This window comes from Cavia porcellus, unplaced genomic scaffold (genome assembly GCF_034190915.1).
Source record: "Cavia porcellus strain 051 isolate PalLab524CR breed Dunkin Hartley unplaced genomic scaffold, mCavPor4.1 scaffold_7, whole genome shotgun sequence".
NCBI lineage: Eukaryota > Metazoa > Chordata > Mammalia > Rodentia > Caviidae > Cavia > Cavia porcellus.
The window spans coordinates 82,411,232-82,435,343 of record NW_026947490.1 but is presented as its reverse complement, the minus strand read 5'-3'; the positions used below and the strand labels follow the sequence as shown (position 1 = coordinate 82,435,343).

Sequence of the window (24,112 nt, the reverse complement as noted above, 5' to 3'; positions counted from 1 at the left end):
AAAAAATTACTTTTTTATGTAGAAACTACAGATGAACCTGTAGACTCCACATATACTAATGAAGTCACCATAAAAGAATGTCAAGACAGAGCTGCAGTTGAATTTGCTGAATGGGTGCCAATTTGCATGATGCTGTGTTTGAAACAGGAAAAGGACGGGCACTGAGGTCCCCAATGCCAGTCAAGCTTCATGGTACAGACCTGAAGGGACCAGGTTGAAGCCAGTATAGAGGTCAGATCACAAACCACAGATTTCATGGGGAGATTCCAACTTCATCAGATAACACCTAGTCAATCCTTATCCAGCTCAGAACACCTGGCCCCACACTTACATTTCTAGCCTCCAGGTTGTTTGCTTCTGTATTTAATTTCTCTTCTCTGAGGAAGTCATCCAGCAGCCAGGCTCAAATTCTAAGGCTTTTCTTCAGCATATGACTCTGGGTCCAACCTGGTGGCAAAAATATAAAGGAAGGCTCCACATAATGAATTGTCCTGATATCCCTGTGTCTCTTTCCAGTTGACAATGCACACAGCCTTCCTGAATCACTGAATAGCTGGAGAACAAAGACAAAATATTTGAGACTGAAGGGACAGGGAAAGTGATCCAAAATGTGTATTGATTAGCAAAGTGATGGGTGCCATTCCTGGATTACAGCAGGACTAATGAAATGCTCCACAAGGACATTACTGCAATTAAAATAAGGTTGCTCTTGTCTTTACATAGCAGGGACTGAATAACTGTATGTTTTACAATTTTACACCTACATGCAGGAAGTAGGATGGAAACTGTATTCTGGTGATTTGAGGCTATGTATTCTGGAAATTACTCCTAAACTCTGAGGGGGGATGGTGACAACAGGCCAGGTCTACTCAGAGTGTGAGATGAAGCCAGTGGTTTACCACCTTATCAGGAAACAAGGCCTTATTTTAATCTTTAAGGGCTGATACTGGAATCCAGGATATTTATACTGATCTATCTCCCCAACACTATTTTTTATTTGCAGACAGGTTTTCACCATGTTTTCAAGTTGCTTAGCCTGGATTTAAATGGCAAAGTTGAATTTCTCTTGCCTCAAATTCCCAGATTGCTTAAATCATGTAAAATCTCTACCTTGCCTATGTCTGAACCATTTCACTTAAAACATGATAAAACACTAAAATAAAGAAATAAAAAGTAGGAACTACATTGTAGTAATTTGTCATGATTGAGTGTACAGAAATGCCAAGTGCCTCAAAGTATATTTTGAATAGAGTATATTCTGAATATTACTAACATGGAAAATTATACAAATAACTATATATACATATATTGCTACAACCTAGGCATGGTGGTGCATGCCTGTAACCCCAGTACTTGGAAGGCTAAGGTGGAAGGATTGTGGCAAGTTCAAGATCAGCATGAACTACAAAGTGAGCCTAAGATCAGCCTAGACTACAAAGTGAGCCCAAGATCACTCTAGATTCAAATGTGAGCCCAAGCCCAACCTGAACTTCATAGCAAGACTGTTTCACAAAAAAAATATAATACTACAATTCTCATACATTTAATTTGCATACCTGTGATTATCACCTTACTTATTGCACACTGGTGACTGTTTTTTGGTATCATGATATGACACCCATTCCTATCCTGAGAATATTTCAAGCATTTTCCTTTGAACCTTAGGAACTTGTGTGAAATCCCAATTCACTTGCATATTCAGGATTCTGCTACTAAGTGACTGATGTAATACAAGAGGGATGGAGTTTAAATTGGTATAAAAGTACATGATGTATGGGGTTGGGGATTTAGCTCAGAAGCATAAGCACCTGCCTTGCAAGCAGGTGGTTGAGTTCGATCACTGGCAATGATTAAAAAAAAAAGGACATGATGTGTAATAGGAAGAAGGGGCATATATCTTTCAAAAATGGAGAGGAGCAGGAAATAGAGGAAAGAACTCATTTCATGTACAAGGGTACAATGTTGACTGAAAGATTTCCCACATTGTTTACCTACATAAGGTTTCTCTCTACTGAGAGTTCTATCATGTATATTAGAACCTGTTTTTGTACTGAACATTTTGTATATTTGTTGCATACATAAGATTTTTCCCTAATTTAAGTTCTTTCTTATTTCTAACAGTGACTGAGTCTGCTTTAGATCCTGTAATGTTGTATCTTACCATAAGCATAGCAATACAAGCACAATTTTGTATATGAATGTATCCATCATTCAGGGTAAACCGACACAAGAGTTACAGATTCTGGTGGGAAAAATGGTCATGAAAAAATTGGGTGTCATCCAATAAGACAAAACAGTGGTGGATAAAGAACATGGGAAAAAAGATTCAGCATACTTAAATTTCTTTAAACACTGTACTTTTTTATTAAGACTACAAAAATAGATGAGATATTTCTGTGTGATTTATAAAAAAAGAAACAAAACATTTTTTGATAACTCTGTGCTTAAGGGTGTTTTCAAAAAAACTTTTGAACATATATTTACAGCACTAATTAAGCATTATTTTTACGTCTCCCCTCCATAAGAAATTTATGAATTATTTTCAAAATAGTCATGTATGTACCTATGATTTCTTTTTATTATGATTACTTACACAGGATTAAAAATAACCATGTATACCAAATGCTTTCCCACATTGCACTCATAGGTTCAGGCCACAATATGACATTATTCAGAATGTTTGCACCTCTGACATCACAACTTTTTCCAAATACTTCTTACGTGCAGTTACTCCCTAATGTGAAGGAATCTTTTATTTGGAGAAGGGAAAACCTGCAGCATATCTTTTCCACACTGACTACATACACAGGATTTCTTTCTTGTGTACATTATTCCTCTATTTGATGGCACTTTTGTGCACTAAATGCTGTCAACCATTGTTGAAATACTTAGAATTAGTACACAGAGGGAGTTCTGTCATGGAGCAACAATCTCTCTAGTAGTGGAAAGTTTTCCTACACTCGTTATATTCATAAGTATTTTTCCCTAGTGTGGGATATTTTATGTTTATGCAGTGCAGATTTTTCAACAAATCCCGGTACTCATATAGGTAGGGTTTATCTATGGAGTGAATTCTTTTATATACACAAAAACTACTACTATAGCTGAAAGATATCCCAAATTGCTTACATAGACAGCTAGGGTTTATTTTAGCACCTCTGCATACTGAATGCTTTGCCATACTGGTTGTATCCATAGAGGTTCTACCAACTGTGAGTTCTTTCATGACAAGGGTACAATTTTGACAGAGATTTCAAACACTGTTTACATACAAAGGGTTTCTCACCAGTGGGAATTAGTTCATGTATAATAAGGATACCACTTTGACTGAAAGATTTTCTACACTGATTACATCTGCAGAGAATTCTATCATGTAATTTACAACCAGACACTGTACTGAATTCTTTTCCACATTTGTTAGATAAAGTGATTCTCCCCCAGGTGAATTCTTTCAGGAGTTTTGCAGAGGCTCTTCTAAATGCTGTCCAACACTATGCACATCCATAGGGTTTCTCCCCAGTATGTATTCTTTCATGTCTAATAAGGTTATTTTTTTTATTGAAAGACTTCCCACATTTCTTACATACAAATGGTTTCATCCCAGTGTGAATTTTTTCATGTGTTTTACATTCTGACACACTCATGAATGCTTTCCCACATTTGTTGCATACATAGGGTTTCTCCCCTGTGTGAATTCTTTCATGTGTAATAAGCCTGTACTTACGGTTGAAAGATTTCCCACATTGCTTACATACAAATGGTTTCATCCCAGTGTGAATTTTTTCATGTGTTGTACATTGTGACACACTCATGAATGCCTTCCCACATTTGTTGCATACATAGGGTTTTTCCCCTGTGTGAATTCTTTCATGTGTAATAAGCCGGTACTTACGGTTGAAAGATTTCCCACATTGCTTACATACAAAAGGTTTCTCCCCAGTATGAGATCTATCATGTTCTTTATAAGCAGAGGCTGTACTGAATGCTTTCCCACACTTGGGGCATCCATAGGGTTTCTCCCCAGTATGAATTCTTTCATGTGTAATAAGGCTATTTTTTTGATTGAAAGATTTCCCACATTGCTTACATTCAAATGGTTTCTCCCCAGTATGAGTTCTATCATGTATTTTACATTTTGATGCAGTCAGGAATGCTTTCCCACATTTATTGCATACATAGGGTTTCTCCCCTCTGTGAATTCTTTCATGGTTAATAAGACTGTCCTTTCGGACAAAAGATTTCCCACATTGCTTACATACAAATGGTTTCTCCCCAGTGTGAACTCTTTCATGTATAATAAGCTTAGCATTTTGACTGAAAGATTTCTCACATTGCTTACATGCAAAGAGTTTCTCCCCAGTGTGAGTTCTATCATGTATTTTACAATCATATGCTGTGATGAATGATTTCCCACATTTGTTGCATACATAGGGTTTCTCCTTAATATGAATTCTTTTATGTCTAGTAAGATTGCACTTTATACTGAAAGATTTCCCACATTGCTTACATACAAAGGGTTTCTCCCCAGTGTGAGTTCTATCATGTGCTTTACAAGCAGAGGCTTTACTGTATGCTTTCCCACATTTATGGCATATAGAGGGTTTCTCCCCAGTGTGAATATTTTTATTTCTTTCACAGCTACTGAGTTTACTAAATGCTGTCCCACATTGCTTGCATTCATATGGTTGCTTTCCAGTGCTAAGTTTCTTATGTTTTTTAAAGAAACTACTGTGAGGTAATGCTTTTGCACATTTCTCAGTTATAGGATGTTTCTCTCTACCATATTTTCTAACATGTTTTTCAATATTGAATGAAGACATAGAATTATTCTCATAGTATTTTTGTATGTATGAGTTTCCCAAACTGTGGTTTGTCTTGTGGATTTGAACACTGTTAGGTGTTGTGTGGGCTTTCACACTTTTGTTACCTACAAAGATTTTCTGGCCAGCGTGAGTTTGTTCACTAAGATCAGATCTGACCTCCTCATATTGCCCATATTGACAGGGTCTCTGAGCAGTCTTCCTCATTTCATGCTTCTGAAAGGACTGGAAATCACTGCAGGTCTCTACATTTTCATTACATTTATATTGCTGCTCTTCAATTCTCAAATAATTGTCTTCATCATATCTATAAAGAAATACAAAGAAAGATATATCAGTCACAATGGGAAAAGCTCCTGAATAACAACTGATATTTATTATGACTAGCTTGGCTTGATGCCTGCTAAGTAATTCTGATGGTTAACTGACTCATTGTCCTGCAGGACTTCTTTCAAAGTACTAGTCATTCTAAAGAAGATGGTTTTCATTTGAAAATTTTAAATTGGTACATGATTCTGATACATAATATGATTTTAGGATTGGTACAAATGACTACCAAATATTGATCATTGTTTTTTAGCCCCTCATGTCTTCATTTTCCCCATCATCTATTTAGCCTGATCATCTTTCTCATCTACAGAAAGTAAGGGTTTCTGGTCTCATATTATCTCTCTTTACTTTTACTCCTCTTATATGCTATTAACTTCCCATTTACAAGGAAACCTGTGATATTTCCATTACTGTGTATGATTTATTTCACTTAAGATCCAATTATTTTTGTTCACTGGGAAACAAAAACAGCCTTATGGTTCCTTGTATAGCATGTTTTTCAGTGTAGAGTTAAACACAGGTATTAGACTGAAGTAAATTTGCTGATGCATTATTTGTTTTTATGAGAGATTCTCATTGAACATGAACTTGCTCAGCCTGAGCATCAGGTGGGCATCCTGCTGTTTCAGCCTCCCAGAGTGCGGGGATTGCAAGGATACACCATCATGATGAGCTGACTCCACATTTTCTTTACCTTGGTAACCAGTGATGGGCATCAGGGCTCCTCCCATAGTTTAGCTACTATAAATTTATTCTTTAATTAGAGATTCTAAATGTTCTTTCATGGGTTGCATTAAACAACACACTGTGTGGATCATTAACATTTGATGATTTTGATATTTTTGACAGTATACTGAGAACCAATGCACATAATGATATAGAACAACTCACTTAACAGTCAGGAGGATGCCTCTTTGTTTTTGGCCAGTATGGGATACACAGCAAGTTCAAAGTCAGCCTGAGCTACAGTAAAAAATCATGGCTCAAAAGTAAAAAACAAAAGTATATACTGTGTATGTTAAAAAATATGAAACTTTATTTTAACTTTGAGACATCTGAATATTTATTACTATGTTTCAATTTTATGTATACATCAACAATGTATGAGGAAATTTAAACATGAAAAGCTCAACATTCTATAGGATATTTTCAAAGTACTTATTATAAACAGTAACATTCATTTGCATTTTGAAAGTTGAAATTATGTAAAAAATTTTTTACATTATGAAAACCTCAGTATTCACATATATAAATAAATGGACATTTTGAAGATGAGTTTCTATCAAAATTCAGTTATTTTTATTTCCTACATATTAGAATACTATATTTAAATTTATTCTCATGCATCTCCATGATGTTTACCATGAAGGCAGTTTTTAAACTGATGTATTAGATAGTGTTTTTTTGTGACATAGTATCAGCACTACCTCTGATTCCTACATTCAAATACTTGTCTATGGATTCCCAAATAAAACAAAATCAAAACAAGTGTATCTCTTGATATTTTTCTAAGTTTAAATAAAGAGTTCCATGATCTCATTTCTTCAAGTTCCTTTGTTGCAATATTCATGCTTAAATACTGACACTAAAGAAATGCTCCCTTTCTCTTATGTGTGTCAGTTACCTTAGATTTCTTGAGAAATTTTTTTCCTCTTCTTTAACTTGCTGGTTATACCATATTCTTCCTGTATTACAGATATACACATAAAAAATTCACTATAACATTACATTAAAATATCACTGGTTCCAGTTATACTCATGGTATCATATAATCAGGCCTGAGATATATAAGCCAATATTATAATTATCAAATAAATTAAACTAATATCACTGAGTAATCATTAGTGCTTTTTGTATAAATAATAAAACATATCATCCTTACCCATTTCAGTAATATTCATATATGTTTCCCACATAACACCTCTGTAGAGCTTCTTTTGGCATGGAGACAACAAATCCCACTCTTCTAGGGTGAACTTCACAGCTACATCCTCAAAGGTCACTATCTCCTACATAATGACAAGAGTACTCAAGGTTAGAAACATAACTAATATATCTCAGCTTCACTTATAAAATGTCTAACTGAAGGTCATTCTTTCAAGAATTGACTGCATGTCATGGTCATCAAAACACAAGCACATTCAAATATAGTCACTCAGTAATACTGACGCTACACTATAACACACTGCCAAAGCACCACAGAAATTTAGCATGGCTTGACTTGCAGAGCTGCCTATATTTTACTTTTTACTGACTGCAAAGAAGAGCTCAAAGAGGGAGCCTGCAAATGAACATTGACAAAACACCAACATTGACAAAACAACAATAGTGTTATTCATAACACTGAGTTCATCCTTCTTTCTAGACAGCATTTACACTCTTGAAACTGGTTTCCTAGATAAATATTTAGTTGCATATGAAAGGAGGTTTATGAAGTACTGAAATTTAATGGAAATAAAGATTTATTTGATCATTTTTTAGACAAGGAATTTAGGGAAAGTTAGTTATAAACCTATAGCCCAGGAACACCAAGGTTGTCCTTGTACCTGAATACTAAAAATTCTACTTGCGTGTAAAGGAAGACAATGTGGGAAAGAATATTTTGGAAATGCAATGAAAATGAAGGTATAGCAAACTAACTGGTCACAAATACAGAAGGAAGAGTTCAGCCCACTGGGGTAACACAGGCCTGTTCTCCCTGAACTTGAGAGGCTGGTGTAAGAGGATTACCAGGAATTTCAGCAATGCCATGTGTAGTGTCCAATCTTCGCTATGTAATAAGGACAGTTCAGACTACAAAATGAGGCCATTCATCAAACTCCATCACCAAATGAAATCTAAAATTAATTCAGTCATTTACCAATCACAGCTTTGTACCAGGGATATATCTTGGTGGTACAAGCATCTGGCTGATATGTGCAAGGACCTGAGTTCAATTTCCAATACCAAAAGAACCAAACTAAACACACCTTTGATTTTTTCAACAATTATAGATAAAAGTTAGAAAAAAGCCTACAAATGTTTAATGCTTGTGAGCAAGGAAATATTTTGCACAATAAACATGAAAAACATTCAAAGTTCAACATTCATATTGCTGGACAAATTGATCTAAGGAAAGGGTGACAACCTTCCGCATCCAAATAGAAGCAGAATATTGTTGCACAATTCACCTCATGTTGTGACTCTCTGGAAGGAAGCACAATACATTTCATTTACATTCAGAGAGAAACAGGTATGTCCTTAGAATTCTGGACTGTACAGTCTCCTTGCCTAAGTGCACTGAAATGGGAAAAAGAAACATGAATGACTATGCAATTTATACTACAAAACATACAGTTGACTTCCAGGAGAACATGGTGGACAGATAGCAGCAGCTAAGGAGGCTCTCTGAAAGACCCAGCTTAGAATCCAGGAATGGTGCAGAGTGAGGAATCCTAAGCAAGAGAGGAGATATGCCCAGCTGAACTGGGCTGAGAGAAACCAATTGGGAATGCAATCCTGATGCTATAACAGGAACAGATAAAGCCTCAGTGTGGAAGCTGGAGCCCGTGCCATTGGAAACTGCGATTTGGTTTTCCTGCTGCCACAGTTGCGTCTGAATCGGCTCGGCAGGGAGAGAGACGTGCGAAAGCTCTGAGAACGGGAATTGGTGAACAGAGTTGAGAGCAGGACGGGTGGGGAGCCGTGCATTGACCTGCAGTGAGTGAGAGAAGCTGGGACTCTTCCACAATCTAGGAGGCTCTAACAGAGGACATTCTGGGAATAGGCAGACTTGCCAGAACAGGGCGCTGTAGTGATTTCAGTTATATATACCCTATCAAGTGGGACTGGTGAGCAGTGCCTAGCCTACATGACGCTGCTGGCTGAGACCCAGTAGCCTAGCACCGCCCAGGTCCCAGCACCTGAAGGTGACCTAGGGGGGGTGGCCTGCACAGGCTGCCTGGTCCATAACTCCCTGGTGCGCTGCAGTGGGCGGGAACACCTAGCCAGCGCAATTCAATCAGACTGTGGCCAACAGGGAAGGAAGCTGGGCCTCCTATATATGCTTGCATATATAAAGGAACAAAGAATATGGGAAGAGGGAGCAATAAGAAAGGCCCCTCGGCCCCCAATCCTGAGAAACAGGCAATAGCAGACACCGCACCAATAGACATAAAGCGCTATGTCCAGAGCCTCATAGACGAGTCCAGGAATGAAGTTATTAATGACCTGAAGCTAGAAATAAGCAGAATAGTTAGAGAAATGCTAAGCACCACCCAAGAAAAAACAGATGGTGGAATGGAAGAACAGAAAAAGAGGGGAGAATTGTTTGATGGAGAAAATAGAGAAAGCACAGAATATGTGAAACAGGTTCAAAGAGATTACCAGGAAACTAAAAACTCTATCGAAAACTGGCATAACAGCTTGAAAGAAACTAAGGATAGATTATCTGAACTGGAGGCCAGATTTGTATAGGAGCATGAAATGAAAAACTTGTTAAAAATAACAAAGAAACAAACAGCAATAATACAAAGACTAGAAGATGGTAAGAGGATCTATAACTTAAGAATTAAGAACATAAAAGAAGAAGTAGAGACACAAACAAATGAAGTACAAAAGCTACTCACAGAAATAATTCAAGAGAATTTTCCTAATTCAGCAAAAGGTAAAGATACTCAGATGCATGAAGCATTCAGGACCCCAGCCACCTACAACCCAAACACAGCTACACCCAGACATATAATAATCAAAATACCAGAAATCCAATATAAAAACAGAATATTAAATGCCATCAGACACAAGAAACAGATCACTTACAAGGGAAAACCCATCAGAATTACAGCAGACTTCTCAGCACAAACCATCAAATCATGAAGAGCGTGGGAGGAAATAACTCAAGGTTTGAAAGATAATAACCTCCAGTCAAGATTGATATATCCTGCAAAACTATCCCTGGAAATCAGTGGAAAAACAAGGTGCTTCCAGGATAAAGAGGAACTAGGGGAATATGCAACTACCAATTCAACTCTATAGAGAATACTGCAGGATATTCTAAAAAAGAAAAATATGAAGAATCCAGAAATAGTGGCAGAGAGGCCACAATGAATGGAGCAGAAAACAAAATGAAGAAGACAAACTGACAACTAATGACAGAAAAAGAGCTCAACAGAAATGAGGCAGAGAAGACTGGATGATAGGAACGGCTATTTTGGAGAAAACGTCGTCATAATAGGTAATACTGATTTAGTATCATCTTGTTTTGAAGTCTCATCAAGCTTTTGCTCTTCTGTCTCCATTGATCTTAGCATGTTGTATCTTATTGGATTTTATTATATGTGATAGTATAAACAAAAACTTTTATAGACAAGGAGATTATACAGAAACCATTGTTCATTTTCTGTTAGTTGATTCTAAATACCCTGTAATACTGTCATTCTCTTGAATGGTTTTACATTGTTTTGATATATTTGATGCTACAGTATACAAAGTTGTACTCAAAGATTTCAAGGAAAGATACAATATGGTAACTACTTTTATGTCAGGATTATCTTGTGGTAAAACACTATTTTGCTTAAATGGTTATGTTTTTTTCTGCACTGTTTTGTTGTTATGCCCTCTTTTATCTCAATCTCCATTTTATTACTTTATTTTTATCCTTTTAATGAAGGGAAAAATAAATAAAAAAATAGGAGAATATATTATAGTAACCAACTTTGATTTACTATTAACTTGATTTGAAGCCCTGTATTGCTCTCACCATCTTGTTTTGACTGATGTTCCTCTATTCTGTTTTGCTTGATAGTACCAGGTTTGAAAGTATAGGCAACAGCTGTGAAGATAGTGGGATTCATTATGACGCCCATTCTGGTTGACTATTATCTACTTTTGAAGACCTGTAATGTCTCCAATGTTTTGGTTTTGTTATTATAACTGATGATATAGGCAATTCTATTAGAGATAGCGGGAGGCATTATGGTAACCATTGTTGATCACCTTGTATTATTGTTTTTACATTATCCATTATGTCCACCCTTTTGATTTGACCGACTCTGTTCTGTTATGTCACATTTGGTTTTACTCTCTTCCAAAAAAAGTAATAAGAACTGTGAGAGCAATAAAACCCAAAATGTGTAATAGTCATTGTACAAAAGAGAGGAAAATAAAGTGCTCTAAATGATATAAGTGCATGTATATTTAAGTGTATAAGATAGACAATGATATTACTGAGTTTTGTTGGATCATTGAACAGAACTGTTTTATCTCACTGTTTGAATGTCCACTATATAAGCTTTAATTTTGTAATTTGAACAAATATTTCTAAAATGACAATATCTAATCCATTAACTAGTGATTTCCTACTGTTTATTTTTTTTCTGAAATTCTGTATAACTTGTACCCTTTTTCTGCTTTTTTTTCTTTTTCTCCTTAAATAAAATTTAAAAAAAAATAAAAACACACAGTTAATGAAAAAGTTTCCTTAGACGAAATGCAAGCAGCCAAGAAAATTAGAAGAAACTGAAACTATGAAACTGAAATCTATGAAGAGGGGAATTAAACAAGAAAACATTTATTGGAAACAAATAAAGATTTTACATTCAGAGTAAAGATCAATGAGCACAAATCTAAAAATAATCAAACACTTATTGACTCAGGAGAAATACTGAATAGAAAATAAAATCTAAATCTAAATCTGGTAATTTGTGAAAATTACCAAATATTGAAGTTTGTAAGAACAAAACAATTAGATTTACTAAATCACCACTCAGCTCCTAAATTCCACAAACACATTTACTATGGGTTTATAAAAATCCACAGGAAAGGTACTTCTTTACAATGTCTAGAAAATATTTTGTGCTATCATTCCTGGAAATACATGTGATTCTTTTCAAGTGAAATTAAAGAGTCAGAAACTGTGACCAAAAGACTAAATGACAAAGAACTTTGGCCTTGTTCACCAGCCCTGGAGAACAAAAGTAAAAAATGATTAAATTGAGAAATACAACAAAACCTCACAAAGTATTTCTCTGTGCAATTTCTAAAGCAGTTCCTGAAAAGAAAAAGGCAGAAACTAAAATAAAAACAAAAACAAAAAAAAAAAACACAAACACCAAAAACAGTCTCCATGAAAAAGAACACATTGTAAACATTGGAAAATTTCCAAAGAAGTATTTTTTTTTTTTTGTCTTTTTGCTTTTTATTGGTACCGGGGATTGAACTCATGACTGCCTGCTTGCAAGGCAGGTGCTTATGCCGCTGAGCTAAATCCCCAGCCCCCTCCAAAGAAGTATTGGCCTTCAATAAGGCAATAAAACCTTCTGATCTGAAGGGATTTTATCACTGGGTTACTTTATTTCTTGCTAAGATCCAATGCTAAATCTCTGGGAATACATGTGGGACACTTTCATTGTTATCACTAAATCTAAACAAAAAAATTTTGAGAATAAGCTTTTCTTTAAATTTATTGTTTTGATTAACAATAAATTTCAATTCAGGTATTTATTTTTTATGTCTGCTTATCTGTCTTCAGACATGAAATGATGAGACAATATCCATAATAGTTGGTGCTAAGCAAACTACAGTTGCAAATATCAGTGCAATAAATCCACAGCTAAGAGTTGTATAATGCTAAATTCACCAAAAGGAGAAAAGGTCAACCTATCAGGGCAGCAGGTAAAATTATCAGGAGAACAGGTCAGATTAAAAGGAATGGAGAGAACACATGACAAAGCTGATGGATAAGTACAAAACTATGTAATGGGCAAATACTCACACCACCTGGAGAGCAGTGGTTATTAGGTGGACACTGATGATGATAGATTAAATAGAAAACTGTGAAAAATGACATACCTGGGTGGACCTAATTCAACAAATCACTGAAGCTACATTAGTTTGACTATATTCCATGTGTACAATCTGCAGTTCTTTAAAAACAAATATCATTCCTTAATAGATATCCCACTATAAAGAGCAACTAACTACCAAAAGAGAAACAGGAATGGAAGAGAAAAATCAATCATTTATAAGAATTTATGCTCTTACACAGTGCTGGAATTAAATTAGAAATGAAAAGCAGAAACAAATTAAGAATACTCTTAGAATGAGACATCAAACCACAAATTTTAAATTACATGTTTCAAAAAAAAGCTTAAATAATTAAGGATTTCATAATCATGACAGTGAATGCACATTTTTTGAGTTATTTCAGTTGCTCAAAATCAATGCCTCAAAACATATTAACAAGAGTGGATATAGGTACTGGAAAAGAACAAACACTCCAATTTCAGAACATTACAGAACACAAGGCAGAACTATGAGCTGAGTGCATGGCATTAATCTGCATTGCAGTCTTAGATAAGTCTCAGACGAGGGCCAGCAGTGCCCTTAACAGGGCCGTACCTGAGCCTGTGGGATCTGAGTTCCCAGACAGAGGTACAGAAAACTGCTGAAATATAAAATGTTAATCACCCTACAGAAAACAGGATATTTCATTGCTCTATATTTGTGCATATTCTAAAGGACAATAGAGAAGAAACTCTTAAAAGTATTGGAGGCATTATTCAATAATTAATGTAACTAAATACATTAAAATCTAGAGAAAAACATCCTGTAATGATGTCAGTGGACACAGAAAAGACACAAACAAAATAAAATTAGCAGAGAATCAGTTGGAATGCATGCAAATGTAGTCACTTTCAAATAACAGTGTTTATGGTAGGAAAATTAAAGTTCCATCAAAAATTAATAGAACTTATAAGATAATGTACCACAAACAACATCTCTGGATTGAAATACAGATATGTGCAATCTAAATATTGAGCAGGTATAAACAAGTGGATTGAAATTATGAGCATATACCAAATGCAATTCACATTGACATAATTTCAAAAATGTGAAAACCATATAGGAAAAAGCTATAAAAAAAAAATCACAAGGTGCGTCATTTAGCATGTCCTCTTCAACAAAGTCCAGTAACTGACAATGAATTAGAATAGTCATATGACCAATGGTCCTTCTCTCTCTGCACTCAGAAAAAATTCTTTTACAATGCACAGAATATAACTCAGCAGCACAGTGCCTGCCTGGAAATGTAGGATTTTGAGTTTGAATTCCAGTTTTTAAAAATTGCATGTACAAGTGAATTTCCTAAGTCAAAGAGATCAGTTTATGTGTTTAACAGCCAGTAACTTTGCAAGTTATTTCACCTTTGGTTATTTAAATTCCTATCATAACATCCAACTTTTATCATTATAAGGAATAGAACTAATGTATTCAACAGTTTATTCATTTATCACATGACTCCAGATACAAGACAGAAGTTTACACATGCCTGGCAAGGTCCTAACAATTATTTTAATCATAGCCTGTAGGGAGCAGTTTTGAATAGCTGCTGCTGCCCTGCCCCTCCTGCCTGAGGGCATTTTGTGTGTCAGCCTACATTTCCCATGATCCTCCCCTTGCCTGCAATGCACATGACAAGCAAACTTCCTGTTTCAGTCTGCCTACATTACCCATAATCCTCTCCTGCTTATTTCATATAACCGGATGTGACCATGACCTATCAGATTAAGCCTTCTTCCTGCCTATGGCCCGCCCCCACCATATATAGGTTGTAGCCATTTTAAAAATAAACGAGACTCGATTGGAACCTCATCCTGTCTCCATCTCTCTTTTCTCTTGTCCTGCCCCCATCCCCGATCCCCTCTCCAGGTTGAGAACCATAGATTGATCCGCAGGCCGGATCAAGTGGCGACCACGAAGGGACCTCACCTGGCACGAGGGATAACGACGCGGGACCGTTCACAGGAGTAAAGCGCTGGCCAGCGTGACTGATTCAAGGATATTGTTCCTGTGATCTGTGCAGACGGCCACCTTACGTCTCGCCTGAATCACGGTAGGTGAACAGCATTAACATGGGACAAGCACTCAGTGAGCACGAATTGTTCGTGACTGGCCTCAGGGAGGCTCTCAAGATTAGAGGGATCAAGGTTAAGACAAAAGAACTAATAAAGTACTTTCAGTTCATACATTCAGTGTGTCCATGGTTCCCTCTAGAGGGTACGATTAATTTAAACAGGTGGAATAGAGTAGGAGATGCTCTTAAGGACTATTATGAAGTTTTTGGTCCAAAAAAGGTTCCTGTAACTGCTTTTTCATATTGGACTTTAATCTCTGAGCTGCTGGCACAACGTCACGCAGATCCCCAGATCGCGGAGACGCTTGCCCAGGGTGAGGCTGCGTTAGCTGCCTCCTGCAATTGTACTCCGCCACCACCAGTCTTATCTAAGGCACCCAGCCCTCCCAGCTCTGTTGTCCTTGAGATCCCGGAGCCTGTTCAAGATGGCGATGTGCCGACACTCCCTTTGTCTAGAGACCACGAGGGTCCTCAAAATGGCGCCGCCATGGTCCCTCCTCCATACCGCCCTATTTACCCTGACCTTTCCAGTGGCCAGGAAGTTGATTGGTCACAATTAGCAGAAGAGGCTGCCCAAAGCCATCCCCACCGGGATTTATGGCCCTCTTCCCAAGGGCACTTGTGGGTTAATTCTTGGACGCGGCAGCACAATATTGAAAGGGTTACAAGTTGTTCCAGGAGTCATAGATAACGACTATACTGGCGAAATTGTTGTCATGGTATCCTCTATCTCTGGCCTAGTTTCCATTAGCCAAGGACAACGTATTGCTCAGTTGGTGCTGCTGCCTTTAGTTCAAACTTCTAATGCAGATGTGGCTTCCTATAGGGGAAATTCTTCCCTTGGATCCTCAGATATATATTGGGCTCAATTCATTTCCAAAGATAAACCCCTTATGGCTTTATTGCTTAATGGGAAAAGTTTCTCAGGGCTCATAGATACAGGTGCTGATGTAACAGTCATTAGAAAGGAGGACTGGCCTCCCACATGGCCCTTAGAAACCACTATGACGCACTTACAAGGGATTGGACAATCTAAAAATCCACAACGTAGTGCCAGTCTACTTACCTGGAAAGATAGTGAGAACAATCAGGGGCACATACAGCCCTATATTGTAGAAGGGCTGCCCCTTAACTTGTGGGGCAGAGATTTGCTAACTCAAATGGGAATGATGATGGGCAGTCCCAATGCTGTAGTCACCAAACAAATGCTCACTCAGGGCTTCCTTCCTAATCAAGGTTTAGGCAAACGAGGCTCAGGCATTAAAGTGCCTATTTCCCCAACTCCAAACCCCTCTAAAGCAGGCCTAGGCCATTTTCAATAGGGGTCATTGACCTTCCTGCGGCCCATGCAAAAGAGATTACTTGGTTATCAGACAAACCTGTTTGGGTCGATCAGTGGCTCCTTACCTCTGAAAAGCTCGCAGCCGCACAGCAGCTGGTGCAGGAACAGTTAGATGCGGGCCACATTGTCCCCAGTGATTCCCCTTGGAACACACCCATCTTTGTTATTCGAAAGAAGTCAGGGAAATGGAGGCTGCTACAAGACCTTAGGGCAATAAATAAGACCATGGTCTTAATGGGACATCTGCAGCCAGGACTCCCTTCACCCAGTGCCATTCCTCTGGGATTTTTTAAAATTGTCATTGATCTTAAAGATTGCTTTATTTCTATTCCTTTACATCCTAATGACCAAAAGCGTTTTGCCTTCAGTCTTCCATCAATTAATTTTAGAGCCCCTATGCAGAGATTTCAATGGCGGGTCTTACCACAAGGTATGGCAAACTCTCCAACGCTATGTCAGTCTTTTGTCGCTGCTGCAATACAGCCAGTTAGAGATCATTGGCCAGATATATATATCTCTCATTATATGGACGATATCCTCTTGGCGGGAGAGAGTCAGAACCAAACTTTACAGTGTTACCAGGCATTACAAGCTGCCTTACAAAAAGCTGGGCTTCAAATAGCCCCTGACAAGGTCCAGCTTACTGACCCATATACATATTTGGGTTTTCAGTTACAAGGCACTCAGGTGTTTTCTCCAAAGCCTCAGCTAAGGCTTGATGGCCTTAAGACACTTAATGATTTTCAAAAGCTTCTGGGTGATATTAATTGGCTTTTGCCCTATTTAAAATTGACCAAACATGACCTGCAACCCCTTTATGAGATCCTCCGAGGAGACATTGACCCAACTTCCCCTCGAGAGCTTACACCTAATGCTAGAAAAACACTCCATGCGGTAGAAGAGGCTATTGCTCGACAAACTGTCTCATTCATAGATTATAATAGGCCACTGCATTATCTCATTTTGAATACAAAACTTTCTCCCACGGCAGTATTTTGGCAACAGGCTCCTCTTATGTGGCTTCATTTGTCAGTTTCCCCAAAGAGAGTATTATTGCCTTACTACCAAGCAGTCTCTGACCTGATAATTCAAGGCAGAAGGCTAGGAAAATGTTATTATGGAAAAGAACCAGATATTATCATTCAACCCTTCACCAAAGATCAAGTGGACTGGTTACTTCAGACCACTGAGGCATGGCCTATTGCTATAGCCTCCTTCTCAGGAACCATTGATAACCATTACCCTCCAGATAAGTTAGTTGATTTTGCTAACCGTCATCCATTTGTATTCCCCAAAATCACAGCTTCAGAGCCCCTTTCTGGTGCCCTAGTGTTTTTTACTGATGGCTCCTCCTCTGGCAAGGCTGCTTATGTAGGCCAAGACAATGTTTTTACCCTTCAGACAAACACCTCTTCCGCACAGCTAGCTGAATTACAGGCCATTCTTGCAGTTTTCACTGCTTATCCTAACCAACCCTTCAATTTGTACACCGATAGTGCCTACCTTGCTCAGTCTGTTCCATTACTAGAAACTGTTGCAACCATAAGCCATGCCTCCCCAGCTGCAGACCTATTCAAACAATTGCAGGACATGATTCGGCTTCGCAGTCATAAGTTTTTCATTGGCCACTTACGAGCTCACTCTAGCCTCCCAGGTCCCCTTGCACAGGGAAATCACTTGGCTGATATTGCCACCCGGGCACAGGTATTCATGGCCCACTCTGGGCCTGTAGATGACTCCAAGATATCTGAGGCCCAACAGGCTCATCAGCTACACCATCTCAATGCCCAGACCCTCCGCCTCCTCCACAAAATTACTCGGGAACAAGCCAGACAAATTGTAAAAAACTGCCTCTCTTGTGCTGTTCATTTGCCTGTTCAGCATCTGGGAGTCAACCCGAGAGGTTTGATCCCCAATGCCTTGTGGCAGATGGATGTCACTCACTTTAATGAATTTGGCAACCTAAAATATATACATGTAAGTGTTGATACATTCAGTGGTTTCATCTTCGCCACACTCCAGACTGGAGAGGCTACTAAACATATTATAGCCCATATGCTATCAGCTCTCTCAGTTCTGGGATGTCCTCAACAACTCAAAACGGACAATGGACCAGGCTATACTAGTACCTCTTTTGCCAAATTTTGTAAGTGCCTTAATATTCTCCATACCACAGGTATATCTTACAATCCTCAAGGACAAGGCATTGTTGAGCGTGCACATCGTTCCCTCAAATCTACCATAGACAAGGTGAAGGGAGGAACCTGGTATCCAACCCGAGGTTCTCCTAAAAATATTCTTTCACATGCTCTTTTTATTTTGAATTTTTTATCCCTGGATGCCTTAGGCTACTCTGCAGCATCTCGCTTCTGGCACACACAGACAGCCACACAATATGCATCTGTTCTCTGGAGAGATCCCCTGACCAACACATGGAATGGTCCAGACCCAGTCCTCATCTGGGGACGAGGCTCTGTATGCATTTATTCCAAACAGGAAAAAGGAGCTAGATGGCTCCCTGAACGGCTTATAAAGCAAATAGACAGTTCCTCATCGAGAACCCAACGTGACGCCCAGGAATAAAATCTCCTCCTGAGGCACAACTCCCTGTGTTCTCTTACAGATGGTGCGACTTGTCAAAACCTTATGGATCATCGTTGGACTTGTGACACAACTACATCTAATGGACAGCAACCCCCATCAACCCTGGAAATGGGAGCTTAGCCGCTGGAACAACGAAGAAAAGGTTTCGACTTGGGTAGGATCAGGAAGCCCATGGTTTGCGCCCACACCCTGTTGGTTCTTTCCAGGGCTCCAGTGTCCCAAACAAAGTCATTTTTACCTTTGTCCCGCAGCAACCGGGGGCAGATCATATTGTAATTCCCCAGGAGAATATTTTTGTGCTTATTGGGGCTGTGAAACAGCTGCAACAGGGTGGCAACCTGCCTTCCCCGATAAACACCTTAAACTGACATGGGGGCCACCGGGGTGCAGCCTAGGTGACTACCCACTGGCCAATCAAAGATCCTGTCAGGTTCTAAACGTCACTGTCACCACTCCTGAGGACCCAGGTTGGCTGACAGGACGCACCTGGGGACTGCGAGTTTATGAGTCAGGTAAAGACAGGGGAAGTCTTATTCTCATAAAAAAGGTCCCCCTACAGACTTCATTTGTGCCCATAGGCCCAAACTCTGCTCTAAAGCCAAAATATTATCCAAATCCAAAATACAATCAGCCCACTACAGATCCTGTTACTACTGTTCAAATAACCACAGTAAGTCCCTCAGCCATAACAGTTTCTCAAGCTCCGCTACACCAGACAGATCATGTACCTGCCTCTCAATATTCACATTCTAACCTATTCAGTTTGATTAAAGGAGCATACATGGCTTTAAATCATACCCAACCTGATCTCACCCAATCATGTTGGTTATGCTTGGTTGCTCCTCCCCCATATTATGAAGGAAAGGCCCTCAATTTAACCTTTATCAGTTCTTCTAGCTCATCTGCCTGTGACTGGAACAATCACCACAAGCTGACTCTCCCTGATGTCTCAGGTAGAGGAACTTGTCTTGGGGATTCCAGCCATCCACCAGCACTGGCAGCACAACTCTGTGCCCAGATTCATTCCAAATTCAAGCCAAATAATTACCTCATTCCACCCCCAGGAACGTCTTGGGCCTGCAATTTTGGCCTATCACCCTGTATAGCAACTGCTGTTTTTAACAAGTCTGCAGATTTTTGTGTTCTTGTACAGGTTCTTCCTCGCATAACCTTCCACCCAGGAGACTACTACCTCCAGGCATCGCAGATCAGCTATATATCTAAGAGAGAACCTGCGATGCTCACTTTAGCTGTGTTACTAGGATTAGGAGTAGCAACGGGAATAGGGACAGGGACCACAGCTCTAGTGTTAGGAAATAAGCATCTAGCTCAATTACAGGCAGCAGTAGATCAGGATTTAAAAGAAATAGAAGCATCTGTGACAGCTCTACAGGTGTCCCTGACGTCCTTATCTGAGGTAGTCCTGCAAAATAGAAGAGGACTAGACCTCCTATTTATGAAGGAGGGTGGCTTATGTGCAGCCCTCAAGGAAGAATGTTGTTTTTATGCTGACCACTCAGGAGTAGTCAAAGAGTCCATGAGTTTACTGAGAGAGCGCCTCAAAGAGAGAGAAAAGGAGCGCATCGGAGCAACCACCTTCTCCTCCATGTGGGAGGATCTCTCCCCTTACATTGCCCCCCTCTCGGGACCCCTAACTGCCTTGCTGTTGCTGCTTACTGTAGGACCTTGTGTTTTCCAGAGGATCATAACACTCATTAATAATGTTAATAACAAGGTTGACACATTTATGGCAAAGCCCATTCAGGTATATTACCATCGGTTGGAAATGGCAAAACAACAAACATCGGGAAAATTCACCCACTGACGGCCCACATGATGCTGTGGCCCAGACTCCCTGAGGCACTGGACAGGCAGTCAGAGACAGGCAACTAGGACACATATGTAATGCCAATCGGCCACCTAAGACAGGTCCAGGACCAACAGCTGTCCTGCGGGCCCATGACGGGTAAGGCTCGATTGGGTTCATATGAGGAGTCCTTGACCCAAGGCAGGCGCTGTCCTCCCAGGGCCTGCCATGTTCCAAAAAATATATATAATAATAAGGGAGGAGATGTAGGGAGCGGTTTTGAATAGCTGCTGCTGCCCTGCCCCTCCTGCCTGAGGGCATTTTGTGTGTCAGCCTACATTTCCCATGATCCTCCCCTTGCCTGCAATGCACATGACAAGCAAACTTCCTGTTTCAGTCTGCCTACATTACCCATAATCCTCTCCTGCTTATTTCATATAACCGGATGTGACCATGACCTATCAGATTAAGCCTTCTTCCTGCCTATGGCCCGCCCCCACCCTATATAGGTTGTAGCCATTTTAAAAATAAACAAGACTCGATTGGAACCTCATCCTGTCTCCATCTCTCTTTTCTCTTGTCCTGCCCCCATCCCCGATCCCCTCTCCAGGTTGAGAACCATAGATTGATCCGCAGGCCGGATCAATAGCCAATGCTAAAACATATATTAAAATTTACTTATGTTAAACTTTTTTAAAAATTCTGATGATATTGTTAAACATCTTTAAATGACTTTGGAATTGTGAGAGTGTGTTCATTAATTTTGGAATTCAACTTCATGACAATGAAGCTCATTAATGAGGATGAAATTTGTCTGTTTAACAACACATATTTAAGCTGTCATTTAATTAGCACAGTTAGATGTCTCCAGCATTATGACTTTTATAAAATATCCAACTATATCACTTAACTTTACCCTACATCACAGGGGAATCCTGACTTATGACAAATCCTAGCAGAAGGGCTAGGGTTCCTGTTAGGAGGGCAGAATGAGAGCAGCATGCAGCCCCACCCTCAACTCCTTCCCTGTGAGTAGACAAGGATTTAGCATGGTAAATTTTCCCTAATACCCCTTTCCTTCTCAAGGGTTGAAAATTAATCCCTTGTGGTTTACTAATATTTCCAAAGTAATGTACTCAACTTGACACCTCTGATGCTTAGCCTTCTATTGTCACATTTTGTGAGTTTGAAGACACCTGGGTTACTAGGAAAGACATATCTGCATGTGGATTCATGTGGAGAAGAAGCATGACCTATGAGATTGCATCTCAGCCATGACTCCTGTCTCTCAGGTTCTCTCTATACTGAAGTATCTCCACTGGAAAGTTGAAGATTTTAATCTGACAGGATGAGAAAACCTGAGGCCAATAACCTAAGACAGTGGCAAACATCTGTGCTCATGTACCGAAAGTGAGAAGCCTTGTTTTCCCCTTACTATACCACCCAGGTTATACTGGTCGTTGCAAAGCACATACAAAGTGAGTCTTTTGCCATGTGCTACAAACCAGTTATCCACTAAGAAGTGCAGAGCTTTAAAACTTGGTTGGAAGATTCATACTCATCATGAGAAACACAAGTAATCAGCACAAAACACTAATCTTTACTTTGGTAAGAATTCCATTCACAGATACTGTAATTATTTTCTGATTCTCTTAAAATTTTGTAGGAGAAAAAGGAAATATTTTACCAAAAAAACTCTATAGCAATCAAGTTACTTCCTAAGACTCACAAAATCATCTGTACATGGAATGAAATCTTTCCAGTATTCTGCAGCTTGTCATATTTAAGAGTACTACCATCATACTCATGGAATTAAAGGAATAATTTGTATCTTGAAAAATCAAATACTCCCAAATCTTATTTTTAAATGGAAAAATTAATCACAAAACATTTATTGAGAAAGGTTTTCTTTTCCTGTGCATTTTCTCTTTCCTGATTCTACTTAAGTATAGCCCCCAGATGCTCTATCTACTGATTTTCATGGTATATTCACCTTTTAGAACTCTTTCTGTATGCTCACACAGCTATGCATGTAGTCAGTACTCTAATGAGTCCTAGGTACCTTAGAAGCTCCTCTCCCTTTAGAAAGGTGAAACTGCCAAAAGTTCAAATCCTTCTGAGGCTGCATGACACCACTCAATTGAAATTATAAACCTGAAACTCTATTACAGAGATGACATTAAAAGATATTTTACAGAAATACTTGTTATGACTCATCCTAACTCTAATGGCTAACCACTCACCTTGGTTTCTACTAATTTAAAATTTCCATTTTATCTTCTTTTCTGAGGGACACATGATAAGCAGTATGACCAGATTGGACCACATCAGTACAATAAGAAAAAAAAAATCCCAGGAAACAAAGACACAAAATGCCCACAGTACTGTTCACATTTCCAAACAGGATTGCACTGCTCTCCTGATAGAGCTGCTCAGGAGTAACAGGTGAATACAGCTCTTTAAACTGGAAACAGCTGGGTAAGGCTCATGTTCTACATGGGATAACATGAAGGAATGACCCAAAAGTACAATTTGAGTTTCAAAATTAAAACAACTTGATCCACCTATGAGTAAATGACAAACAAAGTGCATTGATAATGTAAAAAGACAAACCTGCTATTGTAAACCTCATCATTAAGCATTAGATTTTTTTCAACCTGCTAAGTACAAATGCCTTGAACTTTTTTTCAGATCAAAAAGAAAGACAAATTTATAATATAACATGAAACATCACACATACCTCACTGAATGAAGGACACTCTGAATCACTAGTTGATTATCCATGGTGTCCTTTTCCTGAGACCAAAGACTCATCTCTGCATCACTGACATGAGCATATAAACTTTGCATTGTGCCATGAATCACTAGTAGAAACTTTGTGTCAACTTAAAAATTCAATATAAGTTTAAACTGCAAACATTTTCTCCTCATTATCTAAGGCCCCCATACACTTTAGTAAAGACAATTTTGGGTGTACATAAACCCTAAATGTGCATCTCTTATTAATAAAGCTCTTGCTCAGTTATCCAGGGTAGTCTTGGTTTTGAAAAATGTTTATGCTTCCATGGGGCTTGCATTATATTCATGCACCACCATGTCTCAGTGCTGTTTACTTTGCCCCAACACTGAAAGCTTGTTGAAATGTGGTGACATAGAAATGAAAAGACTGATCCAGTCCTGCCAGTGCATTCCCGAAACCCTAGAACTACAGTGGATGATGCATGACACTGAGAGTTAAGGATGGTGTGGACTACAGAAGGAGAAGCACAGGCCCAATAGTATAACTAACAAGGTAGCACATGTCTGTCAACATGTTA

The 24,112-nt window shown here is 38.8% G+C and overlaps 1 protein-coding gene across 2 annotated transcripts in view; it reads right to left on the bottom strand.

Annotated features, from left to right (window-relative positions):
* Positions 1-2,340: 2,340 nt before the first annotated feature.
* Positions 2,341-24,112, bottom strand: part of LOC101788187 (zinc finger protein OZF-like) — a 38,718-nt gene continuing 16,946 nt past the window's right edge. The window contains exons 2-4 of one of the 2 annotated variants that reach the window (XM_023563670.2): positions 7,033-7,159; positions 6,775-6,835; positions 2,341-5,127 (exon numbers count right to left, since the gene is read on the bottom strand). In XM_023563670.2, the coding sequence (XP_023419438.1) occupies positions 3,492-5,127; positions 6,775-6,835; positions 7,033-7,159 (1,824 nt within the window). In that variant the 3' untranslated portion in view covers positions 2,341-3,491. The remainder of the gene's footprint in view (positions 5,128-6,774; positions 6,836-7,032; positions 7,160-24,112) is intronic. The other variant, XM_063253922.1, reaches the window with a different exon arrangement.